The following is a 19,140-nucleotide window of genomic DNA, read 5'->3' on the forward strand; positions in this document are numbered from 1 at the left end:
TACTAAATAAATGATGTGATTATAAAGTAATCCAAAAAGCATATAAATGAAAATGACAATCTTTCATATTAAAATGACATCATTCAATAACAACTGCATCGGGTGCCGTTAATAAATATAATAGTCTCAAATGATAAGTTTTCGATTTTTATACGACAACCCATACCCATGCAAATACAATCACCGCCATTGCATACTAGTCAACAATGTCTACGACACATTTGTCAGAATTAGTGCCAAGTGAATAATTACATTTTCCTCGTCGGGCTAATAAATAAAATTATATTTTAGTATGTCATATAGAGCATCCGCAAAGATTGTTATTTGATGAATTGCTTATAAATTAAGATTTGAGAGAATTATTTATATAAATAATTATTATTCTTAAGAATATAATTAAATTTGTAAAACAAACATGTTTTTAATATTTTTTATGAGATATAATTCTGTTTAAACCAATATATATATGATCAAGATATACCACAAAAAGGATCGAAGAAGAAGAAGCATGCCTTGGTTCCACATGTGCACATCCCTCGTCCACCTGAATCAGCAAGTTAGAAGGAAGCTACATAATCGCGTCTTCATTAGTGATAATTATCTACTAATTAACTAAGAGATTCCCAATTCATCGTTAATTAAATTAATTAATTCAGCTGCCTAAAAAAACTTCGTTCTGTTTTGGTTGAGTGGGAGCCACCGAGTGAAACGTTTCGCTCGTGCGTGAGTTTAAGACAGAGCGTGCCACAGAACTTCCTCTCAGTTCTCACTCTCACCGTCTCCAAAGTTACCGTGCTGACTGATAGAACACTACCTACAGCCACCATGCACACTCTCCTCCGATCCACTCTCAGGACCAAGGCATGCTTCTTCTTCTTCTTTTCTCTGTTGTTAGTTGAATCTGCTCATGTTTCCGTTTCTCACTTTCTACACTTTTTTTCCCTATCTAGTTTCCGACTTGCGCGTATGGATTAGATTGATGATTCATGAAACGTATCCTGTTATTCGCACTCTGAATCGTTTCACTGTTCTTGTTTACTTTGTTGTATTGAATGTAATAGGATTTTGGACGCAGGACACTTGATTGAGATAAAAAAAAAAAAAGTCAAACGACTTTTACAATTCGTGAATATCAATGACGACGGAGTTTTGTGAAATTGAACGAGATCCAAGCTTATGAAAATGAAAATTTATTAATTATTATTATATCGTTGGAGCTTGTATTTGACAAACTCGAAGGACCTTTTTAGAATATTTTAGGTGTCTGTTCAACACTTTTTGTCAACTTTTCTCAAGTTAACTGGTTTTTAATATTGAATCACCTTTTGCTGTTTCTATTTTAGAATGTCTGCTCCGTTTAAGCTATTTCCTTCGGGTTGCTTAGAGTATCTGGTTAGATTTATAGCGACATTTTCATTTTTATACTTTTTTTTAACCCATTCTGGAAGTCTAAGGATTAACTATATGATTGATAACGTCGTCTAATGTTCCTGCTTTTGCGTTTCTGAGAAAAATATCTCGAGAAATATGTTAAAAAATTTGTGTAAATTATGGTTAAAAATATCTTGTTTTAATAAAATTATGGTTGTATCATTCTCGGTAAATTCAAGTAGCCTAGTAGTATCTGTAAATTTCGATTAAGAAGGGATTTAGTAATTCTCTGAAGGTTGTAGTTCAGAGTTTTGAAATCTTGGCTGCCTGTTTGTGTTATTAATGGTGATCTACCTTGTATGCTAGTTTATTGATTTCTTTTGATGTAAATGGATGGTCCAAAAACAGTCCTATTTGTTACACAGAACTCTTATTTGTTTTATGATACTTATTTTGTTTTCTATTTACAGACTGCTTCATCTTTAGCATATGCTGCGGTTTCCAGAAGTGCTCAAGAAAATCTCCTTCAGGCTCCCTTATTGTCTAGATCAAATAGCACGGAGGCTTCCTTGGCAAAGGATACTTCCTCTAATGATGTGAAAAATGGTCAAGGGTATATGGTTCTTCTATGATAACTTCCTACCACCTTCTCATGTGTGCTTTTGTGTATTGATACTAGCTCTGTCTTGCATGTATCTTAATTGGTATAGTGCCTTTAAACTCCATATCACAATCATTGCTTTCTATAATAAAATATGGTGCTGAATATTGTCCCTTTGCTTTTTCTTTTGAGATTTCAAGCTAATTGTATTAAACTAGAGGTATGAATAGCCTTTTATTATCCAGAGGGAGAAGTGAGTGACTAGGACATCTCTCTCGTCAGTATTTATGGTTTTGATGCAATCAAGAGTATGTTGAATGCATTATCTAACACCTCTCTTTTCTCTTTAGATTCCTGTTTTGAGTTCACTGGCAGTTATGATAACTATAAATTGAAAAGATATTCATTTGGAGAGTCCATGTATGAACTCTATTCTTTTTTTTGTTTAACAAAACAATGAAAAATCAGTTTCAAGTTAAAAATTTGCAAACCCTATATGTTTAGTGTCAGTAAAATTGCTGAATTGCTTCAATTTTGTCAGGTTCAAAGGCCATAGTATGCTTGCTCCTTTCACGGCTGGGTGGCAGACTACTGATTTGCATCCTCTGGTCATAGAAAAGTCAGAGGTGAACTTTGTTGCCGTTTTTGTGATTTTTTAGATATTACTTTAATGTGATATATTTAGGAAATCACAGTTCCCTTTGTTTTTATTTTAAAGATTTAATGATAACTACTTTTTCAATTATGTTATTTACCTGGTTAATTGATCCAGGGAAGCTATGTATATGACATTAATGGGAAGAAATATCTTGATGCACTGGCTGGTCTGTGGGCCACTTCTTTAGGTATGTAAAATATCTACGTTCAGTACTTCGCACTTATTTATTTTGCTTATGCTTTCTGAATGATATATTTCTTATGGTTGATGTTCTCAATCCATCTTAGAAGCAAGGACGGATATAAATTTATCAAATATATATTGATATTTTAGCATTCTCTCTCTTCAGCTATCCACCAAATCATGCCTAAGTTGCTTGGGGATCCATCTCCTTCCCTATATTTAGTCTAGAACATTTTTTTCTTGGTAACAAGTTTCAGGGACAAGCTGTTGTGACTATTTTTGCAGACTGTCCTGGATATTAAACTTTATGGCATTGGAAGAGATATACTTTGCGTTTATTAATTGGAAGAAATGATCTGTAAGGTCATGTAAGGTGTTTAATATTTTGGGTGGGTGTGGTTGAACTATGCAATGTTTTAGTATTTATACTTTTTATGCTGGTTGCTCATGCTTAACAATACAACATCAACAAAAGCCTTATAAATTATAATAAAGCTATATTGGAAAATAACTGTGTTTCTGAAGATTGTGGTTTTCTAAAAGTGTATTTTTTGAATAATAAAGGATTTATTTAGTCATGTTTCTGTTAGATAATTATAGAGTGTTTGCATTTATTTTCATATTGTTTTCTGTATTGTTTCATTGCTGTAAATTATGTGATTATCTCCTTAGTTGTTTGTATCCATACTATGAACAAGAGACCAATGCGCAGCCTAGACACAAATTTACCCAAATTTCTGTTTTTTACATGATACCCTAGCAGTACCATCCATAGTGACGTGTTAGTGTTTTGCTGACAAGTTCCCAAAAAATGTGGAACTCTTTTTCATTTTCCTTCTCCCACTCCTCAGGTCTATCTCATGACTATCTCCCCATGCCATCCCTCTTGCTACACACTGTACCCAGATTCTGGCCACTGTAGCTTCCATAGAACTTTTTCCGGCCAATAGGTTTTGTTAACTTTTCTGGTGTATTTTTCCTCTCTGCAGCTGCTACCATCTCTGGATCCTACACTTCTTGGTCTCTGCTTGAGTGTCTGACTAACTGGACCCACCATTTTACTGAGAGTATTTTATTTTGCAGGGGGAAGTGAGCCACGCCTTGTTGATGCTGCCATTGCACAATTAAAGAAGTTGCCATTTTACCATTCCTTTTGGAATCGAACCACATTACCTTCTTTGGTATTTATTTATTTCTGTTATAGCTGGATTTTAGAGGATAAAATAAAGATTCTGGGTAAAATCTCAAATCTTTGTTGCATTTAAAGTCTCAAAGTTGGTAGTCAGGGTTCAAATTAATTGCCACTGAGAGTCTCAAAGTTGGAAAAGGCGATTGGGATGATTGGTTTTGTTGTTTATCACTTCTGAGAGAATATTTTACATTCAAATGGACTTAGTTGTTAAATGGCGGTGCCATGGCCACTATGACGGAATGGCATGGCAGATTTTTTTGCCAACAATTTCTGAAGGTAGGCCAGCTATGGATGCACCATAGGATGCAATGGCGTGTTTATAAGGCAGAATTTTGACCTTCCATCATATTCTGCCATCTGCTATTGATAACACTAGTAGAGTGTAGCACCCATTTTCATTTCTTACGGTGAGGGGAGTTAATTTGAGCATCTCTCGAAATAAAGTATTTCCATTTATTTGGACGAGTGGGGGGCTGGGATGATGGGGGGATGAAACTGTGTTGTTTTAACCTATCCTTATCCAACTCATACAAATTACAAACATTTCCTTTTTAGATTACTTTTCATGTGAATAAAAAAATGATGAAGTACCTTGCTTGTGATGTACACAGTTGATAATATACATTTTTTTTGTAAGCATGTACACAGTTGACATTGGTTCGTGAATTTTATATTTGATATGTACTTAATATATATATTTCCACATACAGGATCTAGCCAAGGAACTCCTAGAAATGTTCACAGCCAGAAAAATGGGGAAAGCTTTTTTTGTTAACAGTGGATCAGAAGCCAATGACACTCAGGTTTGATAAACTAATATTCCCTTGTTACAGTCATATATTTTCTTTGGAATTTTTCATTTAATTTAAGGTAGATGTTTATAATGTGTTTACTTTCTCATGCTAAACAAAATTTTAAAATCATTACCATAGACTACATATAACAAATGCAACAGGAACAACCAAAAAAGAAATTCTAGAAGTAACCAAGCACCCAAAATATTAGAAGACACAATCAAATTTATTCTCAATGCCAAATGTGGTTCTTTAAATAAATATAGATCGGTCATTATCAGGGTTAAGAGCAAATGAAGATGAATATATGATGTGTCAACATATTGTTGAAGTACATAGTTTGTTCAGAATCTATTCTTAGATGTATTTCACCTTTGCATATTTTATTTCAGGTGAAACTTGTATGGTATTATAACAATGCACTTGGAAGACCAGATAAGAAGAAATTCATAGCTCGTGCTAAATCGTATTCATGACACCTCAACCAATGATATTTTCTCTAGTATACCTTAAAAATATGTGTCAATCTAATGTTTTTGCTTTTGTCAGGTATCATGGTTCAACACTGATAGCAGCCAGTCTTTCTGGGTATGATGAACTCAATTTTTTCAATAAATTTGTGCTTATGTAGCATAGTTTTATGTTATTAATAAAAAATTATTTATTCAATAAACCAAACAATGTGTATTTCAGCCTTCCGGCTCTGCATCAAAAATTTGATTTGCCAGCTCCTTTTGTATTGCACACTGACTGTCCACATTACTGGCGGTATCATCTTCCAGGTTATTATTTAAATGGACATGTTTCTAGTAATATTTTAGACATTTATTTTAAGGCATAAATATTATGCATGCTTATGAACATATCAGGTGAGACAGAGGAAGAATTTTCAACCAGATTAGCCAAAAATTTGGAGCAGCTGATTCTGAAAGAGGGACCAGAGACAGTTATACATTCCTATGCTTGCAAAGTGATTTCTATTTTCTACTATTGGAACATTGATTTTGTCACTGACTTAATTTTTTTTATTATAGATTGCTGCATTTATTGCTGAACCTGTAATGGGGGCAGGAGGTGTAATAGTTCCACCATCAACTTATTTTGAGAAGGTATTTTGTCGATATCGCTTCACTTGTGTTCTACATTTTCAAGATGGATGCCCTACGAGTCTTTTTATGTGTCTTGCATTAATAATGCATTTCATTTGTATTCCTGGTTCCAATAGGAGCTCATATTGTAGTCTGTAGAATTAACTATTAAGTATGCTCCCACCATCCTTATAATCTTATGGGAGAACAATGGGTCTGTTTGTTTAAGCTTATTTTAAAAAAATGCTTTTTTTAATAAACTAATCAGTTTTCTGCTTTTTTGATGTGTTTGTTTAAACTTTTTTCTTAAAATAAGCAGTTTTTTGCTTTTAAAAAAACTTTTTTAAATAGTGCTTTTTTTAAAATTGCTTTATTTAAGTTTAAAAAAGGGCCCAATATCAGCTGATAGGTGCAACTTTATCATGAAACACTTTTTATAATCTAATGATTGGTGCAATAAAAATAAGAAAATTACTAAAAGGAATTCTTGGTAAAAAAAATCCAGTTATTATTCTAATTAGTTTTGGGCTCAGGCATGAACTATTAGTATTAGGCTAAATAATATCGTATAAATAGTTTCTTTTGGTTATTAACTTTTTATATTTTTGTGTAACACTCTGTCAATTTAATAACACCTTTTCTTTTAATCATTTTCCTTATCTAAACTGTAAAATATATTAGAGCTGTCAATTTAGCCCAGCCCATCATCCCTGGCCTATGTAGGCCAGAGCCTAAAAAGCCTACAAACCGTTTTTCCAAAAGAAATAAAATTATCATCCAACTAAAAAAAAATGTTAATAAATAGAATCTATAAATGAGTAACAAATTAGTATTTTTTTGAATTTTACCAATCCTACACGGTTTGAGTCAAATAATAGTACTGATTTTGGATTTGTACTAGTATTAGTAATAACACTTCACTCAGTTAATAGTATAAATGTGTACGTTAGGTTGTTGTAATTTTTGCGTAACATCTCACTAATTTTAATAATGCATTGTTGTCTTTTTCCTTCTTTGTCTAAACCCAAAAGTTTCAACAAGAACAATTAACCTCTCATTGGATTTCATCAAGTACATTTATAATATGGTTGCCAAAAGTAAAAAAAAAAAAAGGATGCAAAAAGATAGTTCTTGGTTAAATTTATAATATGTGAACAAACCATCCATTTATTGGGCTAGTAAAATTGACGTGGCTATTCATCAAACTTTGTGTATTTTCTTGAATAAATTTTTTCAACCTTTTTTTTGTTTACATTTTTGCTGGCATTTATAAAATCTATATATATCACAATAAAAACGTGCAAATCAAATGTGCATTAAAAATCCGTTTTGCTGACTGTAAACCAGGCATAATTTGCTTCATGGGGATTTTTCTTTTAGCCTGTGACATTAAACAATGGCATTTTCGCTCTTCCCTTTTGTCCAAATACCCCAAGAGAATATGAAAGAAAAGAAAAGGACAACTTTTTTCTGATAGCATTTAAATTCATATGCAGGTCCAAGCCGTTGTCAAGAAGTATGACATTCTTTTTATTGCAGATGAGGTACTTCCCTAATTCTTAACATACTGTTATATAAGGTATTCTGTGGTCGAGTTTTCCATTCTAATTGCTATGTTATCTCTCTTCTAAAGGTAATCTGTGCCTTTGGAAGGCTTGGGACAATGTTTGGATGTGACAAATACAACATTAAGCCAGACCTTGTATCCCTTGCTAAGGTAAACATGAGACAGCTCTAAGTACTGGTTGTCCATCTGAAGTTTGTACAATGTTCCTCATTTTTCTGTTTGACTTATAGGCACTATCTTCTGCATATTTGCCAATTGGAGCTGTCCTTGTAAGCCCAGAAATTTCAGACGTTATACACGCACAAAGCAACAAACTTGGTATGGTGGTTCGTTTATGTATTCATTCATCAGAATCATCACTATATCTTCAGGCTTAGTATTCTGACACATTTTTGCTTGTTTTAGGTTCATTTTCTCATGGTTTTACTTATTCTGGACACCCTGCAGCCTGTGCTGTGGCAATTGAAGCACTCAAGATCTATAAGTGTGTTCTTTTGTTTCTTGCTTTTAACACTACTATGAAGCTTATTCTATATGCTAGTATGTATTAATCTTGTTTATGGAGTATGATTATGCCTCTTCTTCGCAGGGAAAGAAATATTGTTGACCAAGTTAACAAGATTGCCCCAAGGTTCCAAGATGGCATAAAAGCTTTTTCTGACAGTCCCATCATTGGAGAGGTGTATATTGTTTGCTGGGAAATTTAAAGTTTGTGGTTGATATAAATGCATGAGATACATAACATTACGGGATTTGCAGATACGGGGAACTGGCTTGATTCTGGGCACTGAGTTCACAGACAACAAGTCACCTAATGATCCGTTTCCTCCTGAATGGGGCAAGTTCAATAGTCATTTTTCATCTATCCCTTTGCCAAACATACTTCCCTCAACATGCCTATTTTATCCTTTCTAGTGATCTTAACAATAATTTAAGCAGCATGCATATTCTCTCTAATAAATGGCTATCCTTTAATACACTTGAGCAGTTTGCACAAGACACTCTAACCATGGTTATCAAACTCTCGAGTTAACTCTTACGAGTTTACCTATTCTTTATGAGTTGAATCGTGTGCAAACTCTCTTTTTAGTAGACTCGGTAGACTCTATGCAAATTCAATAAACTCTTGAGTTTACTACCGAGTCAACAAAAGTTAAAAAAGTTAGACCAAAACACAAGTCGTTTTGGATTTTTTTCTGTGCGTCTAGGGTTCAACATACCTCTATTTGGTGTGTTGTTCCTAAATAAAAGAACCCTCACCTCTAACAACATCAAACCCTCAATGAAAATGCTCTACCACTAATATCTCCTTTGCAAGTTATTATCAAATAGTGATGTATTACTAAAAAAACTTCGTACCCCATTGCCCAGAGGCTCTTCGCTATGCGAAGGTATGGGGGAGGGATATTGTACGCAGCCTTACCCTTGCATATGCAAAGAGGCTGTTTCCGGATTCGAACCCATGACCAACAAGTCACCAAGGCACAACTTTACCGCTGCACCAGGGCTCGCCCTCATAGTGATGTATTACTAGACTGGATTATTTAAGTATTGTGGAATTTATGGTTTACTATTTGGTTTATTATGTTGTTGAAATGTTTAATTGGTATATTATTTATAGGTATTTTGTTATTATTTTTACATGAAATAAACTCTTACAAGTTCACAATGTTGAGTTTATGGAACTCCCACGAGTTTACATAAACTCTCAAATTTGATAACCTTGATTCTGACATTACATGGGTGGCATTCTTTTCATGTTTAAAATGCATCATATATTAACAGTGGTATAGTTACATGTCAATTAAACAAGCATGTTGTATTTTATGTGGATGTGGGCATATTCTGTGGTTGTGACAGTTTGATGTATACTACAGGAGTAGGTGCCTATTTTGGAGCACAATGTGAGAAGCATGGGATGTTGGTTCGTGTAGCAGGGGATAACATCATGATGTCTCCTCCATATATTATATCTCAAGGAGAAGTTGATGAGGTAACTTCATAAATAACCTTTCCATCTGTTTTTTTCTGCTTATCAAATTAAAGAGAACTTCATCCATTTTCATTAAGTTTGACCTTTGGACAAAAAAAAAGCACATAAAAAAACCTGACCTTATTGAAGTAATGAATATGATTGTGGAGAATCAGACTAATCAATAACCCCGGGCTTCTCTTAGAGACCTCATTGCTAGGGACGGAAGTAGAAAATTATTGATGGGGCTTGCTTTGAAATTATATATGCATACATGGGAAAAAAAATTGGCCACACCCCTAAACATACAAGTACTGATTAATTAGACAATTAGTATAATAGCTTAAGGTTCTTTGGAATGTTCCTGTGTGATTTTAAGACAAATCCAATACTCTAATGTATGCTTGTTATGTGTTTCCTCTCTGATTAAACACAAGTTGTGTATATCTGACATATAAACAATACTATAATGCAGTTATTACTTTAAATTAAAATTTTGTTAGAAGTTTTATATATGAAAATCAATTTTTGCCCCCAGTTAATCAGCATTTATGGGAAAGCTTTGAAAGAAACGGAAAAGAAGGTACAGGAACTCAAGTCTCAGCGCAAGTAGCTTAGGCCTATGATGGAATAATAAACTATGCTGCAACTACCTCCGGGTGAAAAGGAAATATTCATTGTAATAACTTGATAAAACTTGGTTCCAACCTTTTCGTTATTGTAAATGTCTGTAAATTGATTGCCTATTTGCCTCCTAATTTATGTTGTCGTTATACATAATATGCTTGGAATAATGCTCGTTACACATCTCCACATTGCACATAGCATAGCCTCTCGTTAATGAGGTGGCAGCATAAAGAGTGCAAGTGTGAGAATTATGCTCCCTAGATTTTTTTTACACTATTCTATGATTTATATAATAAATATTTTTATTTTAAGTTCCTTAATCAGTGTCCTTCATATACGATTTATATAATAAATATTTTTTATTTTAAGTTCCTTAATAAATGTCCTTCAGATACTAAGCATTTTTCAAAAATTACAGTGATTTAGATTTTCCAAAAATTATAGTGATCTAGACTCTAGAGTTACTAATGACTTGTAGAAAAGCATGAGTTAGATGTGAGATAAGGAGTTTGTGCAATTATCATTACGCCATGTGTTATGACATAAACAAATTTATCTCATGGAAATAAATTATAATGAAATGACAGCTTGCAGAACACTCCTTGAATTTGAGTGCATTTGCAATTCTGTATTATGAATTTTTGGATATTAGGATCGTCTATATTACTATTAGGGGAGGGGGAAGGACTTAATCTTTGTTCGTAAAATTAAAATGATTTACAATTTGATTAAACTTAGCAATATGATAAATGATAAATAATTTTGAAAGGCTTTACTGTTTTTGTAGTTGGAAAAATATGAATTTTTACTGTCTTTAACTTAGTAATAACGTCTACAATGATGAATTTTCTCTTATTTATTAAATATATTTTGAATTTTATAATTCTACTAATTAGGTTTATTAAAATAAGAAGAAATGTTCAAAATTAATAATAAATTTTAAAATATACTAAAAAATCTTTAAGTATATATTTTTATATTATATTCTATATGTACATACACACAGACATGAACTGTTCAAAAACATTTGTCAATCTTATATTCTTTTATCATTATCATTCTATTTCCTTGAGAAAAATGAGAACGAAATTAGAATTTTGTAGGTTAATAGATGGAAGAAGATCTTAAAATGATAGTTAAATCCAAGTTTCGCAGTTTACGAATTCTCCTCAAATACGGCCTGTATTTTAAAATTATGTTAGATGCAGTGCAATGATTTGATAATAGTTTCAATTATGTGACATATGCTTAATCTACACCGGTTATGATTTATTAGTGCATCTTAATCCAATTGCTGCTAAGTCTGCAATATAAAAAAAAAAAGAAAAATAATTGTATTTAAAAAACAATTAGATCATTCTCACTACACACATAATGGCATAACATCGCTTTTCATCGGCTGAACATCTCACTGTTGAATCGCGTAAACCAAACCACACCTTTGACAAAAGCATAGATCGATGATTGAATGAAGTCATGTTTTGTTATTTTTGTTAGCTTGTCTTCTGGCACGCCTCTCTCGGGAGCTAGGGGATGGTCTATAAACCCCATCTTCATATTCAGATTCTTCAAAATCTCTAAAAGATTTCTGTGCCAATTAATAATGCAAAATGAAATTTAAAACCCAAGAATTTTATATGGGGTTGATAAAGAGAAAGGAAAGGTAATTATTTAGTTACCTCTCTAAGCTCAGCAAAGCTTACAGCATAGAAGGTGGCAGCTGCAGCCGCAATAACTCCAACAATAGGCAGAGCTATTTGCATCCCATCCATATCTGCTTAGTTGGTCAGTGTCTTCCTTTCTCTTTCTCAAACACTCGTTACTGTCATAGTCAACTAAGGGAATACGATGATAAGATAAGACACGCTTCTACTCTACACTTCCACTATTTATGATTACTTTAAGTTATAATAAAGGAATCTTAACATGCTTATAAGAGATTAAAATGTTTTTCGTTACTATACAATTAAAAATATTCATTTTTTATTTTTATAAAAAAATTGTATGTTTTTAATTCATGCAAAATTGAAATATATCATTTGTTTGGCTTTGAGCTAGATTTGAATTAACCAAATTTAGCTCCAATGATATATTTTAATTTTATAAAAGACTAAAACCATATAAAAAAAATTTGCACCAACAAATTAAGATGATACATTATAGAGTTTAAAGTAGAGAAGAGGAGAATCATAAAAAAATCATTTTGATTAGACTGAATAAAAGATACAATCAACAATACCTTAGTGCTAGCTCTTAAGTCTTAACAGTTTGCGGAGCAGTTGAGAAGAAATATATATGAAACTCCTGTTTGTAATTGTTGAGCTCTTTCTTCATTCTGAACTAAATTAAAGATATAGAAAAAGTAAAGAAAGTAAGTTATTTTTCTTCCCAGGACTATGATTTACCTTTTATTGAATGTCGTAAAAAAGCTAATATTCGATTCAATTTATTTTTCTACATGTGCTTAATTTGACAATACAAAATATAAGTCTTTGTTTACATGTTATGAACATAGATTCAAAAACAACAATTACCAAGCAAGACACAGAAACAAATGAGCAAGGAACAAAACCAAATGAAGAAGAAGAACAAGGGACAAAAAGGAGAATTAACAAGCCACGATACCTGGAAGATTACGTAACAAGGTGAAGCTGAGTTAACAGCCAGGCCAGCAACATTCTAGAAGCAATCCAAGATTCGTTGCCGTTATGGGTTGTCCCCTGCTAGTAGTGCAAATCGAATTATAGTAGAATATCTATAAATACAGAATTGATGTAATTCTAATGGAACAAGCAATAATACAAACTTTTCCTTATCCCTTATCTTGCTCTGGAGGCCCTAGATCTCGAATTCTAGACCAGTTCCTTCGATCACAACATTACATGTACTCTGGCATGGTTTGACTTGGTGGTAGTCAATTATGCTCTCATCTAAGATAACTATGATGACTTTGTTTCATGTGTGTTCCTTACTAATGTTCAATAACTTTTTGCAACAACTTGTGTGGCAACGCACTTCTTCTGTGAACATGAGGATACTTTGGAACGGTGAGATGTTGGATGGATATTTCCATCAAAGAGCAGTGAGACAAAATGGTGCAATCACCAATTTTTTGCTAGATCAATGGGTCCTTAATACAGGAGTGTTGAGTGACAAAGTTCTCATTGCTCTCTCTTTCTTGAAACTATCTTATATAACCTAAGGGATTGCAGGATAACTAGACAGGTTTGGTCTAATTTTATTGTTGAATCCGATTCCAAGTGTGTTATAACTGTTGAAATATAAATGTGAGTTGAAGTCACACATCGATTAACAATAAAAAAGTTAAACACCACATAAATGAGAAATTTTTTTTATAAATTTAAGTCTTAAGATTTTAAATTAAAATGTAATTTCAAGTTTTCTTATATAATTTTTCTATTCTTTTTCCTCATAAGTTTTAGTGTTCCTTGTGGATTAGACATTATATTTCACACAAAATAAAAAAAAACAACTTTTTGCTACAGATGTGTATAAGTTAAGACCTATCTGTGGCAATGGCAATTTTTTACATTTTTGTCTTGCGAAGGTGTAGGAAACTTGTTGTTCTTGGTATTATCTCTTCCCTCTGTTTTTTTTTTCTTCTTATTATATCTTCCCTCTTGTGTTTTGTCTATTGGAAGAAGGGAAAATACTAAAGTAGTGAATGATTGATTGCAATTTTACGGGAAAGGTTCTTTAAAATTTAATTTGATGTACGAGCCATGCTTCCTTTAATAATTGGTTATTAATTGTATAGTCATTTGATAATCAATAATTCAAATACTATAATCGATTATTATTTTAAAAATTTGATTCTAATTTTTTGCAACGGTTCAAAACTGTTGCTAAACTCACAAAAACTGTCCGTGTTTATAAAATTTCTTATGGTTAAAAATTGTCAAAAAAGTAAATTATTGAGAAATGTTAAACATGTAATTTTCCCACTGCATTTTTTGTGCATCTTTGTGGAGAATAAAAAATTATGGACCCCACACCCCTTCCCTCATTTTCAGTAAACCAAACACGCCGCCTTTTTCATTTCCTACCTTTCATCTCTTTTTTCAGTATTTCTTCAACATTTCTTACCAACCGATAACAAGTTCGTAGGGTACCTTTAGCAGAGTGAAAAAAATAAATAGAATAAGAATGAATTGAGAAAAAAAAATTAATTAAAATATAGTGTAAAAATATTAGTTTTTTTTTTAATCTATTTTACTCCTTTTTTCTTCTTTTTTTACTCTGCAAACGAAGGGACACTAGCTTCCTAGAGAGACGTGACCAGCTAACAAAATAACAAAAGAGGACTTGATTTAGGAGAATTTAAAAATACTTCTACTCCGAAGATAATAAATTCTTCCTTCTTTAATTCTCCAACTTTAATCTTCAATCATCTCTGCTTTTGCCAAGGTGTGGTGACCGTCTTTCTCTATCTTTTATTTTAAAAAATAGAGTTCCAAATGGCATGTACTTGTATATTTAGTTTGGTTACCCTTCATTTTCTTCTGTGTTTCGTTAATTAATTCATATTTATTTTGCTACCATAATAAACCCCAAAGTTTGGTTTACGATTCAATGAGATGTTCAGCCGGTGAATAGTGATGTTATGCCATCATGTGTGTAGTGATAATGATTAATTGTTTTTTTAATACAATTGTTTATATTGCAAACTTAGCAGGAGTTGGATTAAGATGTACTCGTAAATCATATTTGGTGCAGAATAATAACGTGTTTGATTTTACGAGTTTTATGAACCAAAATCACGATTAAGACCGGCTAAGTTTATGCAAAACGATTGAATCTATTAAAAATTTAAGATCATTCCACTCAATCAAGGGCGAATCCAGGCTGGGATGACTTTGGTGTCAAGGATGAATTTTACAATTGGTCCAAAAAATTTAAGCTTGTGAGAAAATTTTGAAATTCTGTGAAAATTAAAAGCCTTGATTATGGTTGTTATAAAAACATATAATATAATGTATATTAAATAGAAGACAAACTAGATATCTTTTTCTACAACACAGGATTACAAATAAGGGATGGAGCCATATTTAAATGGTAGAAGAAACTAATAGTAAAATTTAAAATTTATGCAACAAATATATACATCAGATTTAATATAAAATTATTTATAATTATATGATTATATATTTCAAACATTAATTATATTAGTAATCTATCAAATATTTAATAAAGCACAAGATTACAAATATTAATTATAGTTTCATATGTCAAAAAAGTCTTTATCAGTTATTTGTAATCAGTATACTAGCAACATCGTATTTTTTTAAAGTCTTTATCAGTTTATAATAAAATAGAAATAAAATACTTTATAAAAATAAAAAAAGATGTAAATATATTTTTGATTCTTGATATATACCTATTTTTTGAATTTGGTCCATAATAAATTTTGCCTTCAAATCGAATCCCTAATATTTTAAAAAATTTTCCTTCAAATCGGCCACGTTGGCACACAACGTGTGATGTCACGTGTACTTGGTGTCACATGTCCATTAACTTGCATACACACAACGCTAACATGTCACATTTGCACACAACCACTCACAGAATGACACCTCACTAAAATAAAAAGAAAAAAAAATTAAAGGCATGTGAGCTTCTAGACGTCGTGCTCTTTGCTTCCGGTGAACAAACCATCCTCACCAAAGTCACTCGATAACGCAACAACAAGAAGAAAATGTAAACGAAATGTGGAAGAGTAGTGTCATGTGACATTCATGGTCACGGGTTTCCTGACAGCTCTGTGGCATTTGAAAGAGTGTTGAAATTTTTTACGGTAGCAGGGTCGACATGTCCCATTCCAAGGTGGTCGTGCTTCGATGCGTTGATGGGTTCTCAAACGCTCGGAATCAAGCAGAGGTGCAACAATTCAGTAGTTTCCATAACTTGGTTCGCGGATCCTGCATTATTTGGCTCGACTCAACGTTGAATGGTTTTCCTGGTGGTTTCTGAATTTTATTCCCATTGACAAATTATTTAACCAATTTTTTCAATGCTTGTTGCAATTTAGTGTATGTTCATTGGAATTGAACATCCATTTGAGACATACGAAATTTATTAATTTTGAAGATTGTTGATGACCATGATGGTGGGAGGTGTTTGATGTTGTGACCTTTGAGGAGCAGAGCCATGAAAGGTCTGGTGAGGCTGTGAGAGCCGCAGAGTTCACACTAACTCACATGTTGACGACGACTTTCTGGTTGGTGATGATTTCTTCGGTGGAGTTTAGGAGGGAGAAACTATCGATGTTGTCGAGTAGAGGGGAAACATGGTTTTCTTCCTCAAAGAAGAATGACATCATAATTATTTTTTAAAAATAAAAAAAAAAACCTACGTGTAATCCTGCTAAGGCAACAAGTACACATGACACGACTCATGGCAAGCTTGCATGGTCGGTTAACAGCCACTTAAGCAAATAACAGATTTTGACTATCGACAGGGACTTCGGACAAAAGTTTTCAAATATTAGAGATCAAATTTGAAGGAAAAATTTATTAGGAACTAGATGCCAAAAATATGTATATATCATGGACCAAAAACTTATTTAAGCCAATAAAAAATAAACAACACTTAAATATTAATATACCTGCAACTAAATCCTCACGTAAATAGTATTACCCTAATATATTTTGTAGTATAAATATCAATAAAGAAAAATAATTAAACTTAATATTGTATATATTGTAAATTTAAAGATTATAAGAAATCAATGGCCAAGGTCCCCAGCTGTATAAGTAGGTTTACCCCTGCACCCAATTTAACATTATCGATCATCATTTTAAAATACACGTAGTATTTGATGACAATACTTGTGCACTGGCACGAAGATACTAGAGTAATTTTTGCTTTTGATATGGTGTTGTTTTCTTCTCATACTCAACAAGCTCCTTTTGTGATGCAACGAAGATGGATATCATCTGGAAAAAAAATACTTTAACGCTCAAGTTAGCAATTTTTTCAAGTATAGTAAATGAGAGTAATGAATAAGAATGAATAATCATTTGTTTCCTTGAGAACCTTAGCCTTTATATTCACATATTAATGAGTCTTGGATCTATAAGCCTCACCTTCAAGGTTAATGACGTTGTTAATCCGTTATTACTTGCTAATAAGGTCTTGATAGTAATTATATTAACTTTAAGTAATCTATTTCCCTTAATCCTCAATGAGGACGTGTATTGTCATAATTGAGGGGTGCTTGACCTTGACCAAGGCTAATGGGGTGTTAAGCCAAAGTGACAAGTATCATGTTGTAAACTAGAATGTTTAACTAGGCTAAGGTGTTTGACTATGGTCGAAGGGGTATTTGACCATGTTTAAAAGGGTAACTTATTTGGTTGGGAGATATCACCCTTACTTGGGGTGATTAGTTGTCCTAAATGAGTGCTTATTTCTGGCTAGGGTGGTGTTCGACTATGGTCGAGGGGGTTCTCAGCCATGCCCTTGGTTATATACTGACCTTTTTTTTTTTTTGTAAGGATCAAAATTAATTTTTTTCAAGGACTAAAAAAAGTATTTGAACTAATATTAATTAAAACAAATGATTTTCATCATTTTTACCGGTATTGATAAATTAAGTATTTGTTTCTTATATATATGCAATAATTTTCTATTTTATATTATTTTAATGATAAATATGATCACTTGGTCCAAATCAACTTAAACATGGTTAGGTTGGTTCGGGTTGAGGACCTAAATAAGAAAAAATTTGATCAATCCAAATCAATTAAAATTTACCAATTTGAACTAAAATATACCTTAAATACAATTTGAATCAACTCATGTCCATCTCTTTCTTTCTAACCTTCCCTTCAATCAACAAGTCTACCTTATAATCTCATCACTCCTAATAATTTATTAATAAAGATTAAATTAGTACATTAGTCATATTTTTTTAAAAAAAAATTAATAAAATTATATGAATTAACTATTTTTATTAGAGTGTGTGGTTATGGTGAAAGTATTTTATATTAAAAGCAAAGTACTTGATTCAAATAGGAATAGGATTTTCTTTCTTTAATATATATATATATATATATATATATATATATATATATGTTAAAACGAATTGTTTAAAAATACTATTATCGTCTTCTAGAAATACTATTTTGAAATTTTTAAGAGTGTGGATTATTGGTGATTCAAAACTCAAATGAGAAAATGAAAAAGTATTGCCTTTTTGGTCTCAAAGTGGCGGCCAAAGATAACCGACCAAACCGCCCTCCATATGCGAGCAAACATGAAGACCGCTGTCTTTTCTTTGAAAGAATCAAATACCAAACACAATATGTTACTATTGGAGTTGCTATCCAGTATTAAAGGAATATTCAAGACTTCGTTTTAAGTTAATCATTTTTCTTATGCGATAAAATTACTCATTAACTCGTATTTAGGAGAAAACAACTTTAAAAAAACTACGAAATAAAATGGCACTCTAAACAGCCTATTTTTCGTATAATTTTTTTTCAAAAAATAAACATAGTATAAACTCCTTCATATTTTCCAATTAATTATACAGTTACCGCCCATAAAAGTTATGTTTGTGTCAAGTAGAATCTCTCCCACATAAAAATACATGTGATATCTCTAGGGGGAAAATATACAATTGAATTGCTTCTTTTTCAATGCTTTTTCACATACTTTATCTGTTTAAAATAGTATGTTGACTTGAAAGTAATCATTATAAAATTACTTTCAAGTTTAAATACTGTTTAAAACAATTTTTATTCATTATAATCCTCTTAATGTTATAATCATATTAATGTTTTTTATTATGCTTAAATTTACTTTTGGTTTTTATTCTTATAATTTTATGATTGTGTAATTTTTGTCTCTAATTTTTTTTTACTACACGTTTAACCTTTCAAGTATTTTAAGTATGACAATTTTGATCTCTCATCAATCTATTATAAGTTTTTTTTTAATGCAAAATGATGAAGTAACGTATAAGCGATCACATGATAATTTGACACATACATGAACATGCTACTGATAATCTAAATTTTGATTTATATGGTTATTTTAACACACTAATTAATAGAGTGTGAT

The 19,140-nt window shown here is 31.9% G+C and overlaps 2 protein-coding genes across 3 annotated transcripts; one reads left to right on the forward strand and one right to left on the reverse strand.

Moving 5' to 3' along the window:
• Window positions 1-534: 534 nt before the first annotated feature.
• On the forward strand, window positions 535-10,373 carry LOC114380371 (gamma aminobutyrate transaminase 3, chloroplastic-like). Of its 2 annotated transcripts, none has more exons than XM_028339382.1 (19): window positions 535-861; window positions 1,842-1,984; window positions 2,514-2,598; window positions 2,745-2,817; window positions 3,897-3,994; window positions 4,716-4,808; window positions 5,192-5,265; window positions 5,349-5,387; window positions 5,493-5,581; window positions 5,669-5,745; window positions 5,834-5,908; window positions 7,384-7,431; window positions 7,521-7,604; window positions 7,685-7,772; window positions 7,860-7,938; window positions 8,044-8,134; window positions 8,214-8,292; window positions 9,332-9,447; window positions 9,965-10,373. In XM_028339382.1, exons 1-19 carry the CDS (start codon window positions 826-828, stop codon window positions 10,037-10,039), a joined length of 1,542 nt encoding a protein of 513 aa, XP_028195183.1. In that variant the 5' UTR covers window positions 535-825; the 3' UTR covers window positions 10,040-10,373. The 2 variants fall into 2 exon arrangements, with proteins under 2 accessions (XP_028195183.1, XP_028195184.1); XM_028339383.1 differs by lacking the exon at window positions 535-861 and adding an exon at window positions 2,323-2,392 and having other exon boundaries at window positions 1,846-1,984.
• Window positions 10,374-11,364: 991 nt separating this feature from the next.
• LOC114378154 lies at window positions 11,365-11,916 on the reverse strand. Its single transcript, XM_028336695.1, has 2 exons — window positions 11,733-11,916; window positions 11,365-11,641 (listed from the first exon to the last, which is right to left on the reverse strand). Exons 1-2 carry the CDS (start codon window positions 11,823-11,825, stop codon window positions 11,528-11,530), a joined length of 207 nt encoding a protein of 68 aa, XP_028192496.1. The 5' UTR covers window positions 11,826-11,916; the 3' UTR covers window positions 11,365-11,527.
• Window positions 11,917-19,140: the final 7,224 nt, after the last annotated feature.

This window comes from Glycine soja, chromosome 12, assembly GCF_004193775.1.
Source record: "Glycine soja cultivar W05 chromosome 12, ASM419377v2, whole genome shotgun sequence".
Classification (NCBI taxonomy): domain Eukaryota; kingdom Viridiplantae; phylum Streptophyta; class Magnoliopsida; order Fabales; family Fabaceae; genus Glycine; species Glycine soja.